This window comes from Trachypithecus francoisi, unplaced genomic scaffold, assembly GCF_009764315.1.
Source record: "Trachypithecus francoisi isolate TF-2019V2 unplaced genomic scaffold, Tfra_2.0 Lachesis_group5, whole genome shotgun sequence".
Taxonomy (NCBI): domain Eukaryota; kingdom Metazoa; phylum Chordata; class Mammalia; order Primates; family Cercopithecidae; genus Trachypithecus; species Trachypithecus francoisi.
Genome location: NW_022681470.1, coordinates 105,252,179 through 105,276,160, shown reverse-complemented (window position 1 = coordinate 105,276,160; position 23,982 = coordinate 105,252,179). Strand labels below are relative to the sequence as shown.

At 47.2% G+C, this 23,982-nt stretch overlaps 1 protein-coding gene across 2 annotated transcripts in view; it reads right to left on the bottom strand.

Annotated features, from left to right (window-relative positions):
• Window positions 1-23,761, bottom strand: part of IGSF3 (immunoglobulin superfamily member 3) — a 94,250-nt gene extending 70,489 nt beyond the window's left edge. For both annotated transcript variants that reach the window (XM_033199078.1, XM_033199079.1), the window contains exons 1-2: window positions 23,560-23,761; window positions 22,224-22,891 (exon numbers count right to left, since the gene is read on the bottom strand). In XM_033199078.1, coding sequence (XP_033054969.1) covers window positions 22,224-22,266 — 43 coding nt within the window. In that variant the 5' untranslated portion in view covers window positions 22,267-22,891; window positions 23,560-23,761. The remainder of the gene's footprint in view (window positions 1-22,223; window positions 22,892-23,559) is intronic.
• Window positions 23,762-23,982: the final 221 nt, after the last annotated feature.

The following is a 23,982-nucleotide window of genomic DNA, read 5'->3' as shown; positions in this document are numbered from 1 at the left end:
CTCAATTATGAACCAAGGTGACGGCAGAGAGGACGGACAGCAAAGGAGGGTGTGTGTGGCAATCAGCCATCAGAGGAGGCGGCCCTGTGTGATGAAAGGAACTCCTCAGGAAACCTCTCCACCAGCAACTGGCTCCAAATGGTCAGACTTCCCAAGAAATTCCTGTGAAAAGGACAGGCTCAAGGCATGTGAATGTGATAGTCAGCAATTCGCATCTAGGTATAGGGAAAAGAGGCTAGATTAGGCATCAAAAGTACCTAGTCCCCTTCATACAGGGCTGGTGGGGAGGCGGAATGGTGCAGCCACTTTGGAAAGCAGTCTGGTAGTTTCTTTCAAAGTTATCAAATGACCCAGCAATCCCACTCCTAAGTATTTTTACCCAAGAGAAATACACCTGTGTCCACACAAAGACTTGTACACATCTTGATAGCTGTATTCACAGTAGCCCCAAACTGGAAACAACCCAAATGCCTATCAGTTGGTGAAGAGATGAACAAAATGTGGTATATCCATAAAACTGAACACTACTCAGCAATAAAAAGGCATGAACTAGATACACACAAGAACATGGAGGGAGGGATCTCAAAAGCACTGTGCTGAGCGAGAGAAGCCAGATCCAAAGGGCTACACACTGTAGGATGCCATGTGCATCACATTCTGGACAGTGCAAAACTGTAGTGGCAGAATTCAGGTCCCCTGAGGCTGGGGCCTGGAGGCGGGGGAGGGGCTGGTAGCAAGGAGGCATGAGGGAACTTTTTGGGGACAGAGGCGTGGTCCATATTTGATTGCGGTGGTGGTTATGTGGCTGTTCATGTTTGTCAGCAAAGAACTACATATTTTGAATCGGTGAATTCCGTTATATGCAAGCAAATTGTACCACAATGAAGCTGATCTTTAAAACACTAGGTTCCTTTTCCTTATCTAGAGCTCAAAGTAGTGGCCCATGCTGGCTATGACTTGGAGAAATCACATAAGCTTGCTGGGTCTCAACTGCTTCATTTGTACAGGTGGCTGCATAACACTCCCCGGGCAGGGGAACTATAGGGATGAAATGAGAAAATATGAGTGAACACACACAGCCAGCAACATGTGGGGCTTCCCCAAATATCCACTTGTTTTCTTTCCTTAGTGTGAGTAAGTGGCTCTAATGATCCACAAACCTTCCAACCAGCCAAGTCAAGGACCAGCAGGAGGACTCAGGAAAGTACTGAGATGCTAGGGAGAACCAGGACAGTGGCTGACCATAGTCAGACAGGGAGGGCAGCCTGGTGGGGCCCTGGAAGCCATGGACGCGACTGCACTGGGAGTGGGGATGGGAGGTAGCAGGAGCTGGCAGGTGGGGCACAAAGTGGGAGCCAGGGCCAAATTGCTGCTGACTTGACCATTTTGCAAAAGGCCAGCCTGACTGTGGCCTCAGGCCTCTCATTTCCTCTACCTTAACGAGGGGTCATGGAAGTGCCTTCCCACAACTGCAGCAACTCCCTCCACATTTGGACTCAAATACAGAGTGGAGCCAGAGACAGAAAAAGTCTCCTTCATGACACACTGTGATTTGTTTCTGCACTGTGTGAACCCCTGGCTCTGTGACACGGAACACAAGTTTCAGCAGTCCCTGTCACTTCCCACAGGCTAAACAGAGCATTCTTTTGTCCGGCTTCTGGTGAAATGCCATTATCGTTATTTTTAGGAGGAAGATGGAGAATTGGGGTGGGTCCACAAAAAGAGGATGGATTCAGAAGACTTCCAGGAACCTTAAAAGGCTTGGAAACTAATTGTGCCCGTTCTTTTTGATGTCTAATTCTCCTCCAAAAGTTCCTCTCAGCACAATATATTAATACTCATCAGCCAAGAGAAGGTTAGGTTTTGGCTCACAAATAGTCAAGGAGAGAATCTCCTTAATTCATTGAGAAGGCAGAAGATGGCGTTCAAGAGTATTCACAGGTAACTAAGATTGCCAGAGGGAGAATCGAGTGAGCTGTCAGTGGTGAAATAACAGAGGAAGGTAGAGAGAGCTACACTGAGACAACAAAGGCAGCTAAGGGAACAAAGCCTGGGTCCCTCAGGTCTGTGGCCACCGGCTCCAGCCAGGACAGCCTGGTAGCTGAAAAGCACGTCCTTGCCTGTTAGATGTCTGTGTTTCAAGTGATGCTAACTTGCTAATGCAGATGTCTCCGCAAAACCTGCCCCGGGCTCACCACCCGGTGAGCAATCACTCACTTTCCCCAGGACACCTCCAGGGAGGTACTCTTCCAGCACCTCACACTTAAGCGGCTAATGCAGGTTCTTCCCTCAGACGCAGCACGGTTCCTGGGATGACGTCAGCGCTGCTCTCTGAAAGCACCAGGCAAGGAGGCGAAACAAAGAAAATCCTAAAGAGCAGGCGAGAGCACGGTGGAACTGGCAGAGAGAGGCACTGGCACGGATGGAGAGGGCAGCAATAAAAATGTTTAAATGCTGGGGGACACTTAGAGGCAAAGGAACCGCAGGTGACAAAAATGATGAGGCTGAAGTTCAGGAGAGACCCAGGCAGCGATGCCCAAACGACAGGCTGAGGAATCACCTCACAGCTGCCGATGCCCTTGACAGCGATGTCTGAGGCTGGCGTGAGTGCTCCAGGCTCAGAGATTCCTAGAACCCAGCTACAATGGCCTTATCAGACTGAAACAGGAACACCAAGATATTCCAAGGGAGGTGACAACAGGGTCCAAAGGTCGCGCCTTTATGGCTCACAACTGTGTGCTGAGTGTGGCCCGAATCCCAGCTCCAAGTGGTCACCCCAGGTCTACAGCCAATCAGCTGACCGGGGTGGCAACCCCTGGCTCTGCTCAACAATGACAACCACTATTTACTGAGCACTTACTATGTGCCAGACCGATGCTAAGTGCTTTCCTCAGATGGTTCCATTTAACTCTTAGAATCACCCTAATGAGTATTTCCTATTATTTTACAGATGAGGAAATGAGAGCTTAGAAAAGTAACTTGCAAAATCATACTGCTGGCTCCGTAAGAGATGTTGATTGGATGTTGTCTGGGTGGACAGAGGCAAGGATGACTGGAACAAGACAAACGAAAGGCCGGCTGAGAGACCACTCGGGTAGCACTTTTCCTGGGACTAAGCTTAGACCTTGTAGGCCTATCAGCCAGAAGCAGTGTGTAAAATAAGAGCGGCTGACTGGGCACAGTGGCTCACGTCTATAATCCCAGCACTTTGGGAGGCTGAGGCTGGCAGATCACCTGAGGTCAGCAGTTCAAGACCAGCCTGGCCAACATGGTGAAACTCCATCTCTACTAAAAATACAAAAATTAGCAGGGCATGGTGGCACATGCCTGTAATCCCAGTTACTCAGGAGGCTGAGGCAAGAGAATCACTTGAACCGGGAGGCAGAGGTTGTGATGAGCTGAGATCCGGTCACTGCACTCCAGCCCGGGCGACACAGCAAGACTCCCAATCAAAAAAAAAAAAAAAAAAAAGAGTAGCTGCCCAAGAATGCAACAGCAGCAGCAAACACTGATGACACCCCAGTTCTGCAGAAGGGTAAGGAAAAATAAGAATGTCAACTCTCCATTCAACAGAGAAACAGTGCCACTGCTGTCTTTAAATTTTCAAACTCATCAAGAAAAGTTCCAGAGAGGCCAATGCCAGCAATGCCGGCTGTCTCCCAAGTCTGAAGGGTTTCCCTCTGGGTATTAGGACTTGAGGTGTTGAGCTAGAGGAGAAACAGGACACACAGGAGATCACACACAGAGCAGGAGGTGCCTCTCAAATGCCTTTCCCACGTGTCTAACTCTGCTTTGTTTAAAGCACCATCAGACCCGCCATCTGCACTTTTACTTGCTGCCTGACGAAAACCAGATGCCAAAGGCCTCCCAGCACTCATGGGGCCCTTTGCCCTTAGGAAAACACCATGATTCAGCCAGGCGAGTTTGATACAACACTGTAACAAAGCGTGTGCAAAGTACCTACCTAGCTCCAGACTGCTGAGCCTTGCAGAAAAGGCACATTTTGACTCTTCTGAGAGTGGGAAAGATTTGAAAGATGGGATTTGCACCTTATTCCTATACAGGTCTGGAGATCTGGAACTTCTTCCTGAAGCTCCATGTTTAGCCAGATAATTGAGACACTCCACCTGGTCACCACTGGACGCCAGCCACCCAAACATTCCCCTCCACAAGGCACCTGGCATTCTAGTGCCTGTGGAGAGAGCAGCCATCTCGCTAGCACAGCTCATGAACAAGGATCCCCTTCCCTGGACAGCAAAGATGTAAACCTGCCCCTAGAAACACTGAGAGTCCTAGAGGTAGAATGAGTCAGCCAGCAAGCTCCAGCCCATTCACTGCAGACCCCTGAGCAACTCAAGTCAGGAGAAGGTGGACAACTGTACCCTGAAGACCACATACCACCCAGACCCAACACAAATAGCTGTCAGCACTGCCACCTGTTACAAAGCTTCAGATCTTGCTTCTACCAGGATTTCCCAGCTGAGCAGGAACCATCAAAGTCTGGTCCTGGAAGGACAGCCCTCCCCGTCTTGGCAGCCACACCATCTGGCCCTGGCCCAAGGCTGCTGTAGCATGGAAGGAATCAATGGAGGAATACATGCCTCTTCCCTGGTTCCTTCCTCTCCCACTTCATTGGCTAACACTAGTCACATAGCCCCAACTGAACTGTGAGGGAGGCTGGAAAATTTGGAGTATGTGCATGTCTAGTGAGTTGCCTCCACCACATCCTCTTAAGCCTTGGCCTCTCATTCCCAAAGTCTAGCCCTATTTTCATATGAATTCAACGCCTTGTTACTTAGATCTTTCCTCATTACCTCAAAGCCACAGTGGCAAAAAGCAAACAGCATCTTCCTAAAATATTCCTCTTCGATCTTCCTCTCCTAGATATCCCTCTTATCCTTCTTCACCAATTAATTTATTCACTTAAAATCTTCCTTTGACAGCTTCACTCCCTCTCCGCACTGCTATCAACTCAAATGTGAATTATTCCAGTAGCCTGAACTCGTCACTGGCCTTTTACTTTCTTTCCCTTCCAATGAACCTGGTACCCAGCTACTTAATCCTTATCCTTCTTCCCAAGGCCCAATTTCATTCCTTTCTCCCCTGTTCATGAGCCTGCAATACTTTTCCTGCTGCATACGTCACGTGTCACCATATAAACTCGCAATTTGAGGTGCTCTAGAATCTGTCCGTGGAATTAGTCAGGACATAATCTCCCTGTTTTTTGGCAGTGCCACGTCCATTCCTGTCTTCACAGGTTTGTTCATGCCGCCATTCCTTTCCCCAGAACGCCCTTCTGCTCCTCCCACACAAATCCTAATCCTACCTCAGGATCCACTTAAAATACAATCTCCTCACTCAACTCTTTCCTACCAACATGCTTTCCTCTCTCCTTTCTGCGTTACCACAAGGCTAAGCTCTGTCGCTGAGTAATGTGCTTTTTGATGATAATCTGAATGGTACAAGAAGAAATCCTATTTCATGCTCCTTTGAGGGAGCGTCTAATATAGGTTGCCTTCAACTATAAGTAGTAGAAAATTCCAACTCAACTGTGAGGACAAAATGTATGGAGGTTGGACTGTTCAGTCTTCAGGGGCTGGGACCCTCAGGGATCCTGGTTTTTCCCATCTCTCCCCCTCTGCTGGCCTCAACAAACCTGCTTTCCTCATTGCAACAAGACAGCTGCTTCATGTCCAAGAATCTAGTGAAAGAAGTTGTCCCTTCTGTATTTCCTTTTACAATGAAAAACGTCTTTCCCAGAATCTCCCAGCAGATTTCTCATACCTCAGTGGCCAAAACCATGTCACATGCCCATGTCTAAACTACTGGCCTCCAGGAGGAGTTCTGCTCAATCAGTATGTACCCTAGAGCTGGAGGCAGGGTCACCTTTCCTTGAGTGGCATGTGGGAGAGGTGTGGCATCCAACCCAACTGGGTCCTGCCAGCAGGAAGAGAAAAGAAGAGCCGCTGTAGGTAACCAATCACGTCTACCACAGGCAAGGACTAATACCACATATCTGTGTTTCCCCTCACTTGCCACCCCCATCCTGTGCTGGCAGATAAGGATGCTCAACAAATAGCTGTGGAACTACAAATTATCCTGTGGGTGTGAGAAAAGAGTGTGCATTATAATAGGGTGGTACAATTGGACATGTGTGCACAGAAAATGGAAAAAGAGCCATGATATTCAAACAGATGCAAAAACGTTCTTAACAGAGAAGGTTTGGGAAGCTCTGATCTAAGCCCTAGCCTGGGCCCAACTCCCAGTTCCACAGATAGGGAGCAGGCCCCAGGCCAGAGTGCTGGGCTTCTCCCAGCAGGATCCAGCTGGGGCCTTCTCCTCAGTTCAACCCTTGCCTCTGAGGACCAGTGGTCTACAGTCCATCCCACAACCCTTCAGATAGAAGTTTCAGGCACAAAAAGGAAGCTCACAATAAGGAACGCCCATGCCTAGCCATAACTGAACACATCACAGGCTCACACAAATCGGTGGAATGAGTGCACGATCTCATGAGCTCTGGTCTGGAAAAGCAAGTCTCCCTACACTCGGGCTTGAAGGGAAGGCTTCCTCGGCTATACCAATATCTCTCCTCTCTCTTTCTTCTTAAGACCAAACAGCTCCTATCCCTGCCTTCCATCTCAGCTTTCCAGGATACTCGTCCCAGGTTCTTTGCGCTACTGACAAGCACTCCAGACCCAAATACACGTACTCCCACCTGAGGTTAGGAGTACCAAGAACTGCATAAAAAATATACCGGACAAAAGGCACTCCATTCTCACAGATATCCAGTCCCACAGTCTATATCACAGATCACCAGTTTTAGCTGTTTGAAGTTTTAGAATTCCTTTTCAAATACCATAGCCAGCATTTATTCGGCTGGAGAAAACTGTGTTAAATGCAGCCTACCGTAGGATCACTGATTACAACATGCATTCAACATTCAATACATATTGACTGAGCAACTATTAGGTTGAACTACGTGACATTATTGACATTTGACTGTTTCTGACCTATCAAAATGGCAATAAAGCTCAACTTAATATTTACTCTATGCCAGACAGTAGGCTAAGGAAGGATTTGGGACACCATGACAAACAACAAAGCAGTAACCCCTGTCCTAATGGAACTTAAAATCTAGTTCATTAAACCATTACTCACAAAAGTACAATCTAACTTCAGGATTGTAATTAATTATAAATGCATTTATTTGTTTACTGCCTGACTTCTTTGCTAGCCTATAAACTACACAAAGATGAGGGTTGTCTCCTCCATTTCACACACTGGCCATGCATATAGCAGAATACATCATATATTTGTTAAATGTATTGATTAGTGTTACAACAGACAATTGCATGTGCTATGGAAGCATTTGGCAGAGAGATCTAATCTAATCTCGGAAGGCAAAGATCCTGGACGTCACTAACTTGGAATTTCTGATACTGATGATAAGGTTGAGTTAGGTCTTCACGAAACAGGTCTCTATACAGCATATAAACAACTACCAGCATGCCCAGGGGTTTCATAGGGACTATTTAAAATACTTAAGAGAACAAATGGTTTTCAAGCTCAGTCTAGTATTTCAGAAATTCCATTTACATGAACAATTGGTACGCTAATTGCAAATCATTCTTATTTCTCTCCTAAAGCAGGATCCCCTAAGGATCTTTATTAGGCATTCTGTTAGCCTAGTTTGAGTTAAAGTATTTACTTAAAAGTAGTAACAGTGAAGTTCTTGAAAAATATTTGGTAATTCAGACATTTTACTAATTCAAACTAATCTTTCTCATTAGTCTACATTCTTAGAGATTTAACCATCATATTAAGAGAAAGTATCAAAGGCTTCACTTTGATTAATAGTCACCAAATTCTTTTGCAAGGCACCTTGGTAGCAGGAACCTGAGCTAACATCAGGAGGTAGGTAGAAATAGAAAATAAAGGAATGACAATTTGAAGAGCAACTGCAATCCAATTTAGTCCAACAGATGACACATATATGAAGTCACATTCAAATTATAAACACAGCACAACAAAATTTTTGATCCTTATCTTTTGATTAACCTGGTATCATTCAGGGAAAAATGTCAGTGAACACCACTGACCAGCAGTCCTTTCTTATCTATTTTGCAGTATCTCCCTGAGAACCAGCCCTGGACACAAACTGCATAAACATCAATGAGCCTAGACAGTGTCTTCATGTGTGTTTGGCCTGCCATTGTTCTCTGCACCAGTATGGAGATTTAGTAACACACTGGTCACATTCATGGGGCATCTTGAACTCTCTTGACATGGTAAATGAACAGCAGGCCCTGTCCCCATGCCAAAAGCAAACAAAAACCTGTCACCAGCAAGGAAGACAACCGGTCTCTCCAAAGGATGCCAAAGTTCCCATCCAGCCTCCTTTGCAGAGCCTCACAAATCTCTCGGATGCAGGCAGGATGATCACGGGCTAGGGAAGATTACGCTCTGAATGTCTTAAGAGATTAGTTTCTTAAAATCCTCCACATGACTTCAGTCATCCCCGTTACAGATCACAGAGTAAAAAGCCTACTTGATTAAAGCTGAATGCCTATACATTTGCAAAAGGGAAAATATGCAGAAGAAAACAAGAGTCAGATTACTGATGGGCATAGCACCAGTTCTAGGACATCAGGGGTGTTGAATAAATGATGACAAGGAGGCACATATAGTTCTGATATATTCACCATAAATACCACAGTCCTCGAGGCTCTCTCAGTTACTTACTTTCCCCTAAATCAGAGACTGAATCTGGCCTTATCTTCAAATGAGGCCCAGCTCTCCCCAAATTCCAAATATGGGAAATTACAGCTCCTCTGTGGTAGGGGGAAGAGTGGGAAGGCGAATGTTTGTATTGCATTATGTTTTAATTAAAACAAAGATGACGTGCCCCAGAGTCTCTTTATCGGCTCCTGTTGGGGGTGTTTTCCAGTACTCCTTCCACCCTCTGTCACCATGGTCTTTTTTCCCTCCAGGACAATTCACCTTTAAAATAAGAGGATTGGGCATGAAATCTACAAAGATTCTTCCAAAATGAACTCAGGCCTAGAGGCATATTAGTTCTCTATCTTGTTGCTCCCTCCTGGAAGTACACAGTTCAGAGGGACGCCTAGCTAGAGAGGTGCCGAAACGCAGAGCTAGAGCCAATCACCTGCTCCGACATTTCGCGCTGGGCAGGGTGCTCAGAATGTGCTCTTGCTTCTTTGTAATGAAATATCAGAAGACAAATTACAACGTTGTTCAGCAAGCTATTTTTTGTACTGAAACATCAGAAGGCATTATGAAACCGTTCAGCAAATCACCTCTAAACAATGTCATAAAGGGTTACCTAGCTTGGGGTAAGCCCAGAACGAATCTATCTGCACCATCATTCCTCACCCTAACAAACGTGTCCATCTGTGAAGCAGAATTCCCAACACACCACCATCTCCAAACCAACACCAAACCACTGCCAAACAAACCTGAAGAGGAAAACCAGAAAGGTCTCCGAGAAGTGCTGCTTGTAGGGAGAAGAATGACCCTGTACAGAGGCTCCCGAGACGCCTGCTTTGGAGCCCTGGTGATTTCCACCAGGCAGAATTTACAACCATTGGGACCTGCAGTCTCAGAGGGCTCACAGAGAAAGGGGAAGCTCTTGGCTACCCGGGAGGTCACCAGTGACTCTAAGAAAAGTACAGATCAATGCCTGTTTAGGGTTAACCCCAGGTTGGGAGAGGGCATCTGGCAAGGAACAGACTTGGAAGAGCCTGCACCTCATTGAGCTGCTACAGCAGCGTCTGGGAATTTGTAAGAGCCACAGTGATGAGGCCCTGGGCTATGTCCCCATATCCTCCCTTGCCAGGGCGCCCTCAGGGAGGCCACACTGCAGGAGGCAGAGTATGAGGTGGGGAAGATGGATCGGCCTTATCCTCACCACCCCCTATACGAGGCTCCTCTGAAGAAAGCATGGTATAGATGGTGTCTCCTCTCTGGTGGGAAGTATGTGATTTCTCTATTTCTATTTCTCTTTTGTTCAGGCTTCCTAGAAATTCAGAGCTAGGTGTGAAATTCCCAATTCCCACAGACAGGCAACATCCCCAGCAGTAATAAAGACATTCCACACACCCAGGACTTGGGGTATTTGTGTATTTTCAAGAAAAAAGTTTGCTCTTTGGCCTCCTCAAACCGCCCCCCCCACCTCTTCCTTGCTCTCCCCTCATCACTACTATTCATGATCTTACTCCTACAGATACCCCCTCTTCATGGTGGCACAGGGCATTGGTAACTCGTGGCTGTAAAGAAGAGCTGAGAACAAAACAGGAAGAAAAGAGGTTAAGTAGCGGCAAGAAAAAAGATGTACCTTAGGAATAAAAAAGAGTTCCCCAAAGTCACAGTGTATTTAATCAATCCTTCTATTTATTAAAGATTAAAAATACATATCAGGTGACTACTTAAAATGTTAGTCATGATTTTGACTTTGAATTCTGTGGCACTGGAGATAACAGAACAATGAGTGCTTACAGCAGGCACTCAGTTATTTGTTGAATGAACTTCTTGGGAAAGCCTTCTTAGGAAAGTATTAGAAGTAGATTCTACTAGAACAGGGGCTACCCCCAGAGGTCTCAGGACATGGCGTAGAAAGTCAAACACTGATGTTTAAGAAGGGGATGATTATATGACACATGAATCCCACAGCCATCTCTCCAAAAGAGCAACTATTTTAAAAATCAGGTCTAAAGGTGAGCCTTCCAAGAAACTGCTCTTGCTCCCAGAGGTTTTAAAGAAAGTCATTCCTGTGAACATGAGAAGTAACCCAACACTTTGAAATGATAATCATTTTACAGCAATAACTGTTGCTGCAGGGCTTGAGAAAAAAATTCTCTTCCTTTGGGTCAAAGTCTTAAATGCTGAGCCCGTAGCCAGCAACCTTAAGGGCTACTCGGGTCCAGTTCATTCTATCTAGAGGAGCCACTTGGGAATTGAAAACACAGGAAAACATTTTTTCTGGTCCATGAACAAACAAGAACGCTTAAATGAATTAGACACAAACTAAGTATTTATGGTTGTCATCTTAACAGGTTTCAAATAGGCTTCATTTTAATTTAACATAATTTTAAAATTATAGGAAAATAGTCAAAATATGAATGTGCTTAATTTGCTGAATTTATGTGTTTTTGAAGAAAATATGCAGAATAAACAAGTCAATTATTCTCACTAAATACATTAAAATTTAAGGGTAATATTTTTATTATGACTTGCTCTCCTGATACAGCAAAGTTATTGTTATATAGTTATTGAAGGAGGCTCACTACTTCCCAATCATTTCACAAATTACAGCTTCAACCAGCTATAAAATAACCAAATCAGTTCTGATATAGCCATAAAATTAAGCCTGAAAAAATAGTGAAGTAAATCATTCCTTTAAAATCAAGTTGTTGAACAGTATGTTCTGCATGATTCCATTTATGTCAGAAAAAATATATTTGTGTGAGTATATACATAGAAAAGAGTCTGGAAGAATATATACCAAACTATAAAGAATCTATATCAAAGTCAATAAGGGGCATGGACAAGGAAGGGAAAGTTCACATTTTACTTTCTACATTCTTAGAATTATAGTCACTGTTACCTCCATCAAAAAGTTAAAATTCAAAAATTAGGCCAGGCACAGTGGCTCACACCTGTAATCCCAGCACTTTGGGAGACTGGGGCAGTAGATAACCTGAGGTCAGGAGTTCGAGAGCAGCCTAACTGGCCAACATGGTGAAACTCCACCTCTACTAAAAATACAAAAATTAGCCAGGCATGGTGGCGGGTGCCTGCAATCCCAGCTACTCGGGAGGCTAAGGCAGGAGAATCACTTAAACCCGGGAGGCGGAGGTTGCAGTGAGCCAAGATTGGGCCACTGCACTCCAGCCTGGGTAACAGAGCGAGACTCCATCCCAAAAAAAAAAAAAAAAAAAAAAAAATTAAAGCAAACAAATATAAGCTACCTCCTGAAGTAGAAACCAGTATCTCTTCACCTTACGTTTACATAATACTTTACCCTAAGGCATTTTATCTGCTGTTCTAAATCATGACTTACTTCAAATCAAATCTTAAGTGAAAATCAAGATTTTCTTTTAGGGGCGTTATACAAAAAAGACTGTAAAACTTCATTCTCTGAAAGTCTTTTTAAAAAGGAATAATAGATCATACCTGGCTGGGATAGGGTAGGTGTGATCTGACCCACAGCAAATGATGGCTGCTCAACTCTGCATCTCCTTTCCTCTCCCTGCTGAAAAGTGCTACTTGGCAAGGTCAGTCAAGGTCACCAATGCAAACAAGTAGTGGACAAACACCATCCAGGTTATCCAAGGTTCCTGAGGCCCAAAGCAGCACATGGGGTTGGGAAGCTGATCACCTTAGAGATTTCAAAATCACCTAACAATAACCCCACTTTCCCTAACCACAGGGCTAAGTGACCTAATGGGTCAAACACATATGTGCTTTGGTCATCCACAACCCAAACCACCAGACTAATTTTGCTTTAGAACTGGACTATATATCAAGTGTGAATGATCATACTGGTTATCATGTGGGAAAAAAGGTTTAATTACTCCCTAATTGTCTGGGAAACAAAAGATTTCAAAATAAGGAGCTCCTGGGGGAAGGAGAGGTAATAAAATGGGTCCTTGAGAAGTGAAGTGGGAAGCCTGCCTCATGCCATGGCACCCGCGATGACACAGGTGTACCCAGTGCTCTGCTGAGAGCAAAGACAATGTTCTCAGAGTTGCTATCAAAAAGAGGCAGCAGACTGCATTCTGAAGCAGCAGACAATGGGTCACATGCAAAAACAGAATTAAATACACAAAAACAGCACCAACGTAAGGCAAGCCTGGGTAAACTGCACTACGTCAAAGAAAGAACACACAACTGGTACCAGATTTTTTCTGTTTTAATAAAGAGAAGGCCTGGACACCTGAAAGTTGACGGGAAGCAGGCATCACTAATTTCTCTGAGTTCACAGTTTTGTTATAATGTTTTTGCTCTGATTATGGGTTTTTTTTTGAGATGGAGTTTTTTATTTTTATTTTTTTGCTTTTGTTGCCCTGTCTGGAGTGCAATGGTGCAATCTTGGCTCACTGCAAATTCCACCTCCCAGGTTCAAGAGATTCTCCTGCCTCAGCCTCCCAAGTAGCTAGGATTACAGGCACCCACCACCATGCCTGGCTAATTTTTTGTGTTTTTAGTAGAGATGGGGTTTCACCATGTTGGTCAGGCTGGTCTTGAACTCTTGACCTCAGGCGATCCACCCACCTTGGCCTCCCAAAGTGCTGGAATTACAGGCGTGAACCACTGCACCTGGCCTGATTATGTTTTGATGGATACACAGAAGCTCTTGCTTTAGTACAGAAACAGGCCCCGCTTCACTTCGACCTGTGGGCCCCCCACCTTCAGAAATGTCCAGTGCCATCCCTGGCTCCTCCTCTCAGTGGTAGACCCAGGATATCCACTCACAGCTTTCTCACCTGTCACCCACCTGTCTCTAGCCCAAATACCCAGTCATGGCAACTGACTACACCAATTTTTTTTTTTTTTTTTTTTTTTGAGACGGAGTCTGGCTCTGTCACCCAGGCTGGAGTGCAGTGGCGCTGTCTCGGCTCAGGCAAGCTCCGCCTCCCAGATTCACGCCATTCTCCTGCCTCAGCCTCCCGAGAAGCTGGGACTACAGGCGCCTGCCACCACGCCTGGCTAATTTTTGTATTTTTAGTAGAGACGGGGTTTCACCATCGTCTCGATCTCCTGACCTCGTGATCCACGCGCCTCAGCCTCCCAAACTGCTGGGATTACAGACGTTAGCCACCGCGCCCCGCCGACTGCACCAATTTTTACAAACCTATACCCTTAGGGTTCCCATCCCAGGACATTCAGGCTTCTCCACCCCTTTACAAATGCCCAGAATATCCTCTACCCCACAATTCCAACAGGACGTCACTCTCCTATTACTTAAGAAAAATGCCTAAAATTCTAGCCCTTCCAAAACGCCTTTCCAGATTGACCACTCAGGAGTTACTCTGGCCTCCCCTTCACTCCTCCTGCTAAATTGAAAACAAGAACAGACTTGCCTGGCCTCTCTCCCCAGGGTAGACATCTAGCCTCAGTGAATACATCCTGTCAGTGTCTTCCTGTCCATTTGCAAATTGATTGACTGTTTGTTTCACTGCCGGCCTTGGATGACCTCTCATAGAGGGCAGGGACGGGTGGTTTTTGGCAAAGTCTTGGTTGTCTGGAAAATGGGAAATGGGGTCTTCTGGTGAATTTAATTACAGGGTTAGGTGGAAACTTTGCTTCAACTCTCTTTATTATAAAGCCTATTATAAAGCTTTTTAAAATACATCTGACCACTTTCCAGCCAGGGTAGAGTTAATATGACTTAATCTTTGATTTAGGATCTTGCAGTGCCCCAGGCTCACCGTTCTCTTCTGCTACTATAATTACAGTTGCGGAAGACATAGAGACTGAGCTGATGACTGCTTGGAAGCTAATTTCTAGAAAAAACCCTTGCTACCACATCTTGTGATTTTTGCCCTTCTGAAGGTGGAGTTCAAAAATAAAAACAAAATCCCACTTAACTGAGGGTTCCAGTTAAGGGAGGTCTGCTGTCATGGTCTTTGTTAAGTGCCTGCCACCATGGCCCACAATTAGTCAGTTAATAAAGGGTTCTTGATGAGAGAATTTGGCAACATGTGATTTTCCACAAATACAAGCTTGATTTTGATGCAACCACTCATTTCTTTGAAAATCAGGGGGCATTCACACACAGGTGTTCTAAATTTCCTTAAAGTAAAAACCAACCCTTTACAAGGAATAGCTGTGTTCCCTTCGAGCAGTAAAGAAGCAGGTGTCCACTCATGGCAAATGAGGAACTCCTTTTTCTTTTTTTTTTTTTTGAGATGGGGTCTCACTCTTTTTTGTGTGTGTGAGATGGGGGCCACCCAGGCTAGAGTGCAGTAGTGCAATCACAGTTCACTGCAGCCTCAACCTTCTGGGCTCAACCAATTCTTCCCACCTCAACCTCCAAAGCAGCTGAGACTACAGGTGTGTACCACCATGCCCGGCTAATGTTTTTGATTTTTAGTAAGATGAGGTCTTGTTATATCGCCCAGGCTGGTCTTAAACTCCTGAGATCAAGTGATCCTCCTGCCACAGCCTCCCAAAGTGCTAGGATTATCAGCATGAACCACCATGCCTGGACAGAAGCTAAAAATATTAATCAAGGAGTCATAACTAAGGATGCACTGCTCAACCGAAGCCAGGGACCACGAGAGGTCAGCAACCGGGACAGCTTCCTCCATTTCCCAGGCCTGGGCTAAGTAGCAGTGGCCTGGGCTCTGGGACTTACTTTAAGCCTAAATCCCAAACTCATTATAATTTAAACCAATTTTCTGTGTCCAGCACCACCCCACCTAAACTGGTCCTTAAAACCACTGACAGTCATTTCTCCAGTCTGTAGAAGGCCCACTGAGGCCTTTGCACTGTCAGGACTTCATTGGGAGTAGAATGCCCTCCCCATCCAAATCCTGACCATTTCTTTTTTTTTTTTTTTTTTTTTTTTTTGAGGCGGAGTCTCGCTCTGTTGCTCGGACTGGAGTGCAGTGGCCGGATCTCAGCTCACTGCAAGCTCCGCCTCCCGGGTTTACGCCATTCTCCTGCCTCAGCCTCCCGAGTAGCTGGGACTACAGGCGCCAGCCACCTCGCCCGGCTAGTTTTTGTATTTTTAGTAGAGACGGGGTTTCACCGTGTTAGCCAGGATGGTCTCGATCTCCTGACCTCGTGATCCGCCCGTCTCGGCCTCCCAAAGTGCTGGGATTACAGGCTTGAGCCACCGCGCCCGGCCAATCCTGACCATTTCTAAACACTCAGCCCATGTCCTCTTCCTGAGTGTCTTCCCCAACAACAGCCACCTACACTGAACTTCACTTTGAACTCTGTAGGAGACTGTAGATAGAGATGGGGTCTCACTATGTTGCCTAGCCTGGTCTTGAACTCTTCAGCTCAAGTGACCTCCCTGCTTCTGCCTCACAAAGTGCTAGGATTACAGGAGTGAGCCACTACACCTGGCCTATGTAAGCTTTTTTTTTTTTTTTTTTTTTTGAGACAGAGTCTTGCTCTGTGGCCCAGGCTGCAGTGCAGTGACGCAATCTCAGCTCATGGCAACCTCCAGATTCTAGGGATTCTCCTGCCTCAGCCTTCCAAGTAGCTGGGATTACAGGCGCGCGCCGCCACGCCCAGCTAATTAGCCAGGTTGGTCTCAAACTCCTGACCTCAGGTGATCCGCCCACCTTGGACTCCCAAAGTGCTGGGATTACAGGCGTGAGCCACCACACCCGGCCACATATGCATTTTAAAATGTTATGCTCAGAAGGGGTCTATAGGCTTCACCAGACTGCCAAAAGGATCCATGACACAAAAAAGGTTAAGCTCTACAATCAGACAAATGAGAATTCAAATTCAGATTCTGCCAAATTCCAGCTCTTTTCCTTTGAACATAATTGTGTTCAAGGGAAAAGTGTCTTGAATTTCTTTATCTTGATCAAGGAAGCCAACACAGAAACAACACCTACCTTGTGAAACCATTCACTCATCAAGAAATTAACCAGGCCAGGCGTGGTGGCTCATGCCTGTAATCCCAACATTTTGGGAGGCCAAGGCAGGCAGATCACAAGGTTAGGAGTTCAAGACCAGTCTGGCCAACATAGTGAAGCCCCATCTCTACTAAAAATACAAAAAATTAGCCAGATGTCATGGTGTGTGCCTGTAATCCCAGCCACTCGGGAGGCTGAGGCAGGAGAATCGCATGAATCCAGAAGGTGGAGGTTACAGTGAGCCGAGATCATGCCACTGCACTCCAGGCTGGGCAACAGTGTGAGACTCCATCTCAAAAAAATAAAAAAGAAAATAACTGAACACCTCCTCACTTTGCAAGGCACAAGGCTGAGTTCTGGGGCTACAGTAATGCACATGACAGAGACGGTCTTTAAGGACTTCATACAGAAGGTCATGCTATGTAAAGTGTTTAGCACAGTGGCACATAAGCACTCTATAAACATTTTAATACTCACTGATAAAACCACCACATGTAGTGTTTAATTATATGCTGATTTAGATTGCTTTCTACGAAACAAATGTTGATTCATCAAACTCATGCCTTCTTAACAAGCCTTCTTAGAGGCCAGAGGCTCGGCTTCAGACTCAAAGGGAATAGCTTATTAGATGAAAGAACACAGGATTTGGAACCAAATGGTCCTGGCTTCAAAACCCTACTCTGCCACCTTTTAGCTTTGTGACTATGGCAGAGACGGGCAGCTGTCCCCCAAAATCTGTTCTCTCCTTTCCCTGCAGTCATAGAATCCCAAGTTTTTCTCAGGACACATGGATCCTCAGGATAAGCATATTTTCCAGCCTTCTTTGCAGCTAAGTATGGTCACATGACTAGGTTCTAGCCAATGAGAATGTTAGTGAAAGTGATGTATATAACTTCCAGGAAGTATCTTTACATTGACAGGTCCTACCCTTCACTAGCCTTTTCTTCCTTCCTGATGGCTGGGGCTAGAAGTCATCCTGGACCATGAAATCATCTTGGGAATAGAAAGCATGCACATGGAGAAAGACAGCAGGAGCTTGGAGCCCTACTACTGTCAGCAATCTATCTTAGGCAAGTCACTTTTTTTTTTTTTTTTTTTTGAGACAGAGTTTTGCTCTCGTTGCCCAGGCTGGAGTGTGCAATGGCGTGATCTCGGCTCACCACAACCTCCACATTCTGGGTTCAAGCGATTCTCCTGCCTCAGCCTCCCAAGTAGCTGGGATTACAGGCATGTGCCACCATGCCCCGCCAATTTTTGTATTTTTAGTAAAGACGGGGTTTCACCATGTTGGCCAGGCTGGTCTCAAACTCCTGACCTCAAGTGATCCAACAGCCTCCCAAAGTGCTGGGGTTACAGGCATGAGCCACCATGCCCAGCTTAGGCAAGTTACTTAACCTCCCTAAGCTTCAATCTCCCCATCTATAAAAATGTGATAATGCAGCCAGGTGTGGTGACTCACACCTGTAATCCCAGCACTTTGGGAGGCCGAGGCGGGCGGATCACGAGGTCAAGGAGATCAAGACCATCCCGCCTAACACGGTGAAACCCCGTCTCTACTAAAAATACACAAAACATTAGCTAGGTGTAGTGGCAGGCACCTGTAGCCCCAGCTACTTGGGAGGCTGAGGCAGGCGAATGGCATGAACCCGGGACACGGAGCTTGCAGTGAGCTGAGATCGCGCCACTGCACTCCAGCCTGGGTGACAAAGAGAGACTCCATCTCAAAAAAAAAAAATGTGATAATGCAAAGTATCTACCCTGCAGGGTTGTTTTGAAGACTGAACGATGGTATAGGGCTTGGGTCACAGTAAGGGCTAGAGTTAGGAGAGCTGGTATTACTGCCATTATGGAAGTACCAGCAGTCTTGCTGCCATGAAAACTGTAGAAGATGGCAACATCTTAACACAGCCCTGGGTACTTGGAGGTAGCTCAGTGATTCTCACAGTTGAAAGGCATCCTAGTAGGTGAAGTCCTCCTGACAAGAATTTCCTTCTCCTGCACCCTTGTCAAATGGTCCCCAGGAAAGGGAAGTGTACTACCTCTGGGACAACTATTAGGACAGTGGTGTTTGTTCATCCATAAATCACAATCCGCATCTCCTTCTTTCAGAACTCTTCTGATTGCTCCAAACCATCTCACTTTTCTTTGCCTCCTCTTTCTCTTCTGCCTTTGATCACTCCAGCCCAGTCTCTGAGGTCACACCCATCAGTACTTCAAAGTTTCTTTCAATCCCTTTCAGAACCACCCTCTGGCCTCTCCCTTAAGAAACCTTTTCTAACTAACTGGGAAGTAAGACATGGCTTCCTCGGCCTTACCGTATTCAAAGAAGAGACTTCCCAAACTCTACAAATCAACTTCTCTCCCTCTGGAGCAGAACACAAATGATCATTTGCCATCTACAGGTTCTCAGATGTCCCAATCTCCTACATTTTTCATTGCTAACACTTTTAAAGCTATTTAATCTTGTTTGCAACATCAGCACTGGTCTGGGAGGTATAACTCTTCATGGCTACACAAAATCAAAATGTGCTGTGTCTAAAGCTTATATTCATCTTTCCTGAGAATTTTTCTTCCTGTTCTTGCAGACACAAATCCTATGCTCTCTTTCCCACATTGCTGTCATCTCCCCATGTCATTGTCACTCATGCAGGCTGCTCCCAGACAGAGGCACATTTCCAGTTACCCTTCCCTTCCTACCACTGCACCAGCCTGCATTCTCTCTCTAATCTTCTGCCCCTCTGGCTACATCTATCCTCAAGTAGAGACGTTACTACCCTCATGACTCAACCGGGACCAGGCTTAAGTGGCTCTGTAATTGGAACCATGGGTTGTGGTGGCAGGGCCATGCACTGCCACCACAACCCTTGCTGGGTGAGGCAACTAGGGTTAGGACAGAAGGAAACAACACACAGAGGTCAAGGGGGTAGGTACAAAGACAAACAGTAGGACAAAGACATAAGCAGGAATCAGTGTCCCAAGAGACAGAAAAAGAGGAATCTGATTCCAATCCCAGACACTGGCAAAGGACGGGTGCAGAAAAGCACAGGTCTATGATGTTGAGGGAGATGAAAATGTCTCCGAGATTTACCCTGTGTACCCCCTCACATACTGTCCAGGGTTTTCTAACTAAAATTGCCATTTCTAGAGGGTGGCACCTGCATCAGTCTCACTTTCAGAGCACTTAGCCTTATCCAACTTTTATAAACAAAATTTTATTCCAGGCATGTGACCTACATGGGCTTAAAACCTTAGAATTCTTTGCTGTTTTAAATTCATACTACACATTAATTTACATTACACAGCAAGAATGCTGACACATGAACCAGACCACATCAGACTGCAAGCAGGAAATAAGACCCCAACATGGGTTTTGTTCCCTCCCGAAACGCCTGCTACCTCTCCCAGATTAGGAAAGTAGTAGCCAGGCCTCCTTCCTACCATACGGACAGCCATCAGGTGAAGAGAAAGATGAGGTTCCACCAGCGGGCCTCCAAATCAGGCAGAGATCCATAGGCATGGCTACAGTTCCAAACCTTCCCACTTTAGCCTGCATCTAGGCATCTGCCACTGTGCCCCTTTAAAACCATCTTGATGCTCATGTTCGTCCATGGCACCTGTTTACACATGAAGGTGAGGGTGGAGGGAAAATGACAGCATCTGCCAGGTGCCAGGGCCCGAGCTCCACTCCACAGAGTGGCCCAGAGAGTGAACAGCAGGGGACCAGCATGCAGCCTTACATTTCTTGAGCAGCCAGAAGAAACAAAAGGCACAAATGTCACATTGCCTTGTTTTCCCACTGATGGCTACTTCTCCTGCCCTGGGCCCCACCCTGCCAACTCAGCCCTCTTTCCCGCCTTAGCCACACACCCCACCCCACATCCAAACCTCCCCAAGGGCTTTCCTTGTTTGTGTCCTGTTGAATCCACATGAATCACTAATTGCTGATTTAAACCCAGACACTAAGAGAATGACACATACAGTACAACAAATACAGATCCAATATGAAGAGACTGGCAAATGGAGGGCTCCCTGCCCCTTGACTCTGCCTGAGCATAGAGGTGACAGGGAGACACTGCCTGTATCCTAGCCCACAGCTGAACAGAAGACTAACTAAACTCACTGCCAACAGGGTGTCAGCATGTGTTGGGTGGTAGGGCACTGGCACTAATGAACTCACCCACTGGTTCTCTAAATGAACCATGCATGGAATTACCTGAGAGAGTTCAAAGGCTGAGACCTGGGTCCTACCCCACCAAGCAAGTTTGGTTTCACTGATCTGGGGTTGCTGCCTGAAATTAGAATTTTTAAAAGCTCCCCCAGTGATTCCAACATGCACACGAGAGTTTGAGAACCACTGATTGAACACATCTATTACGAGTTTCAGACATTATTTAAGGCAGTCAAGGCATTTAGGACACCTTACATCCTTGAATTGTCACACCTTCCCTTGTTTATTGTTTCTGTTTTATTGATATTCAGATGTCAATCATGGTGAAGCTGGGATAGGAACTCAGGTCCCCTAATTCTAAAGTCCATTCTCTTCCCACACACCTGTTAACTACTTCAAGGGTATAGACAATGTATGGAAGCAATCTCCACTGCCAACAGATCACCGTAAATTACGTGCAAGACACCTATATTTGGAGATGTGAACCCTGTAGGCAACAATCATAATCCCTTCTGAATGCAGAGAACCGAGCCTCACAGAGAGGGCAGGGGGTGTGCTTATGTATGAGGTCTGAGATGGGGAAAGAGAATGGCACCAAATCCGGGCGATGAAGTTTATCCTAGACCTGAGATGTGTTCTAAGATATCACGCTGAAGACAGTGCTCATTGGCATAAAAAGAACAGGCAATTTTTTAGCAGAGGGGCCTCTTCACTGGGGTGGGGATCCTTAACAGAGGTGGCAAAGGTTCACCTCTCAGGGCCATAGTTTCTTCTTCCCACTCCAAGCATTCTGATTTGTGAGAGCACAAAAGCCAATCCTAAAACCTCCTCTACCAGGCAGCTTCCTTTTCTTCAGGCTCTCTTTCTCCCAGAACTATGATCTAAGCTTCCTTGGTGAGGAGACACAGGACTAGTGCCCTCAGATTTTTTAGCCTACAGACCACTCAGGTAGGCAAAGCATCCCTTCAACCCGCATCCCATTTACTCCCATTTCCACCTCAAAAAAGGCACCATCATTATCACCCAAACGAACTTTCGAGACAGAGGGGAATTATGTTCCCACTCCCAGTTAGGAATCAACGCAGCCCAACAAAGAAGTGACAAACACCAGAGCATCCATGTTTGTCATGCTACCAGACAGCAGCCCACCAGCCACACGAAGTCCCTAAACCACAGATATGCAGATGCAGGACCTCACCCCAGCGCCCAAGACAGACACTTTAAGAACACCAAATGTTCCTTCTTAAACACAACAAATGATATTCCACCGCTGCTCCTGGATCAGAAACGGGCCTCTTCATATTCTACTCCAACCTGTGACACACACCGTCCCCCAAAGCCTAGTGTTGATGAAAAAGAACCACAAGAAATTACAAGAACCAAGAGCAGGTTAAACTTGCACATCGATTGCGTTGATAAGCAGAGCCACTTACCCAGCACAGCCAGAGAGCTCAGCACCAGGAAAAAGCGCTTCATGTCGGCAGCCTCCAGGAGACACAACACAAGGCGCTTCCTCTTCTCCCAGCTCCTAATCTCTCATTTCTGGCAATCCACTTATAGCTCCAGAGAACAGTTTTGGAAATAGAACTTAACTCGGAAAATGGGAACAGATTAAAGAGATCAGAAGGAGGGAGTTGGGGGGAAGGGGAGGAGTGGAGGCAAGTGTGAAAACTCCCCTATGCCACAGGAAGGGTCCACAACAATTCCGAAGGCGCTCCCGGCTCCTGCCACATCGTGTGCCTTGCAGTTTCCACTGAAATTGTAGACTGTAGCGGATTAATCCTCCAGGATCAGGGAAAAAGGAGTCTGAGAAAATCCTTTCATCCACTGATTATACAGAAATGTCCTTGGCTTCCCAGTGAAGGTGTCTGTGATCTCCCTCATTCGGATTCCCCAAAGAGAACAAGGCAGGTTTCGTCAAAACCTTTGATGGCCAAATCACCCTGCCTGGCATCAACCGTTTGGGTTTCTTCACCAAAAAGTCTGTTTCCATCCATGGTGGTAGGTCACGGAGGCGCCACCTGCCCCACGCCTGCCTAGGGCACACGAAGCAAGTTGGCGTTCGGCAGCCCTGAAGCGGTCCCCCAGCGCCAGCAGATTTCTAAAACAAACACAACAGAGATTTTTATCAAAGGCAAAACTGCAAAACCCGCTGGGGCTGAGCTCTGAGCTGGTCCGACACCTGGGTCCGGTTCCTGGAGCAGGACAGTCAACCTCTGCATTCTGACCTTGGGCAAGTCGCTGTCTTTCCCTCCGCCTCAGTTTCCCTGCCCAGAGCTGGGCAACAGTGGGAAGCCCGATTGTTCCTGAAATACTTTCACCAAATGCTTCACTCCTGGGAATTCCCGTCACCTCCTACCAAGTCCGGGCGCCGCAGGTAGCCCCACCCTCCGCCAGGGCAAATCGGGAAGGGGCTCCGCGGTGGGGCCGCGACTCCCGGCCCCCGCCCCAACCGTGGGAGCTCTGCGCGCGACGCGTCCCAGGTGGCCCCGCTATTGTTTTACCTTCCAGGGTGTTTATTTCTCGCTGATTGTAAAGAAAAGAGACCAGGGAAGAAGGGAGTCCAGGGCTCCGCTTTCCGCTGCCGGAGCGCGCTCGCCGCGTGCCCGCCCAGCCAGGGGAGGGGTCTCGGGCCCGACCTCGAGCGGAGCCGGCGCGGGCCCGCTCCCCCCTCCCCACTCCCCTCTCCCCGCCTCCCTCTCCGGGGCCCCCCGGCTCCCCTCGCTGCAGCCCTCTCCGGGCGCCGCCCGCGCCCCCGCGGAGCCTGACCTCGCCCGTGGCCCTCTCCCTCCGCGCGGGTCCGTCCGTCCGTCGGTCCGTCCGGGCGCACGCCTCAGGGGACGCGTCGCTTCCTCTTCTCCCGCAACGGCACCAGCAGCCGCGCTGCTGCCCCTCCCGAGTCCCCGCCCCTCCAGCTCCAGCCCGGCCCGCTGCACTCGGCTAGGCGAGCGCGGGGCCAGGGCGGCGGCCACGGAGAGCGGCCCGGTCCCGCCCCCGGCCCCGCCCCCCGAGACGCGAGTCCTGGCCCCGGGCTTGGCGGGGGCACGCGAGTGGCCGGGGGCACCGGAGGACCTGGGCAGCGCTGGCGTGTGGGCCGAGCACCCCGCAAAGTTAATCAGGGCTTCACACCCAGACTCCGGGGCCGCCTGTGAGATGTACAGGCCCTTCCCAAAGCCCAGCCGGCGACCCATA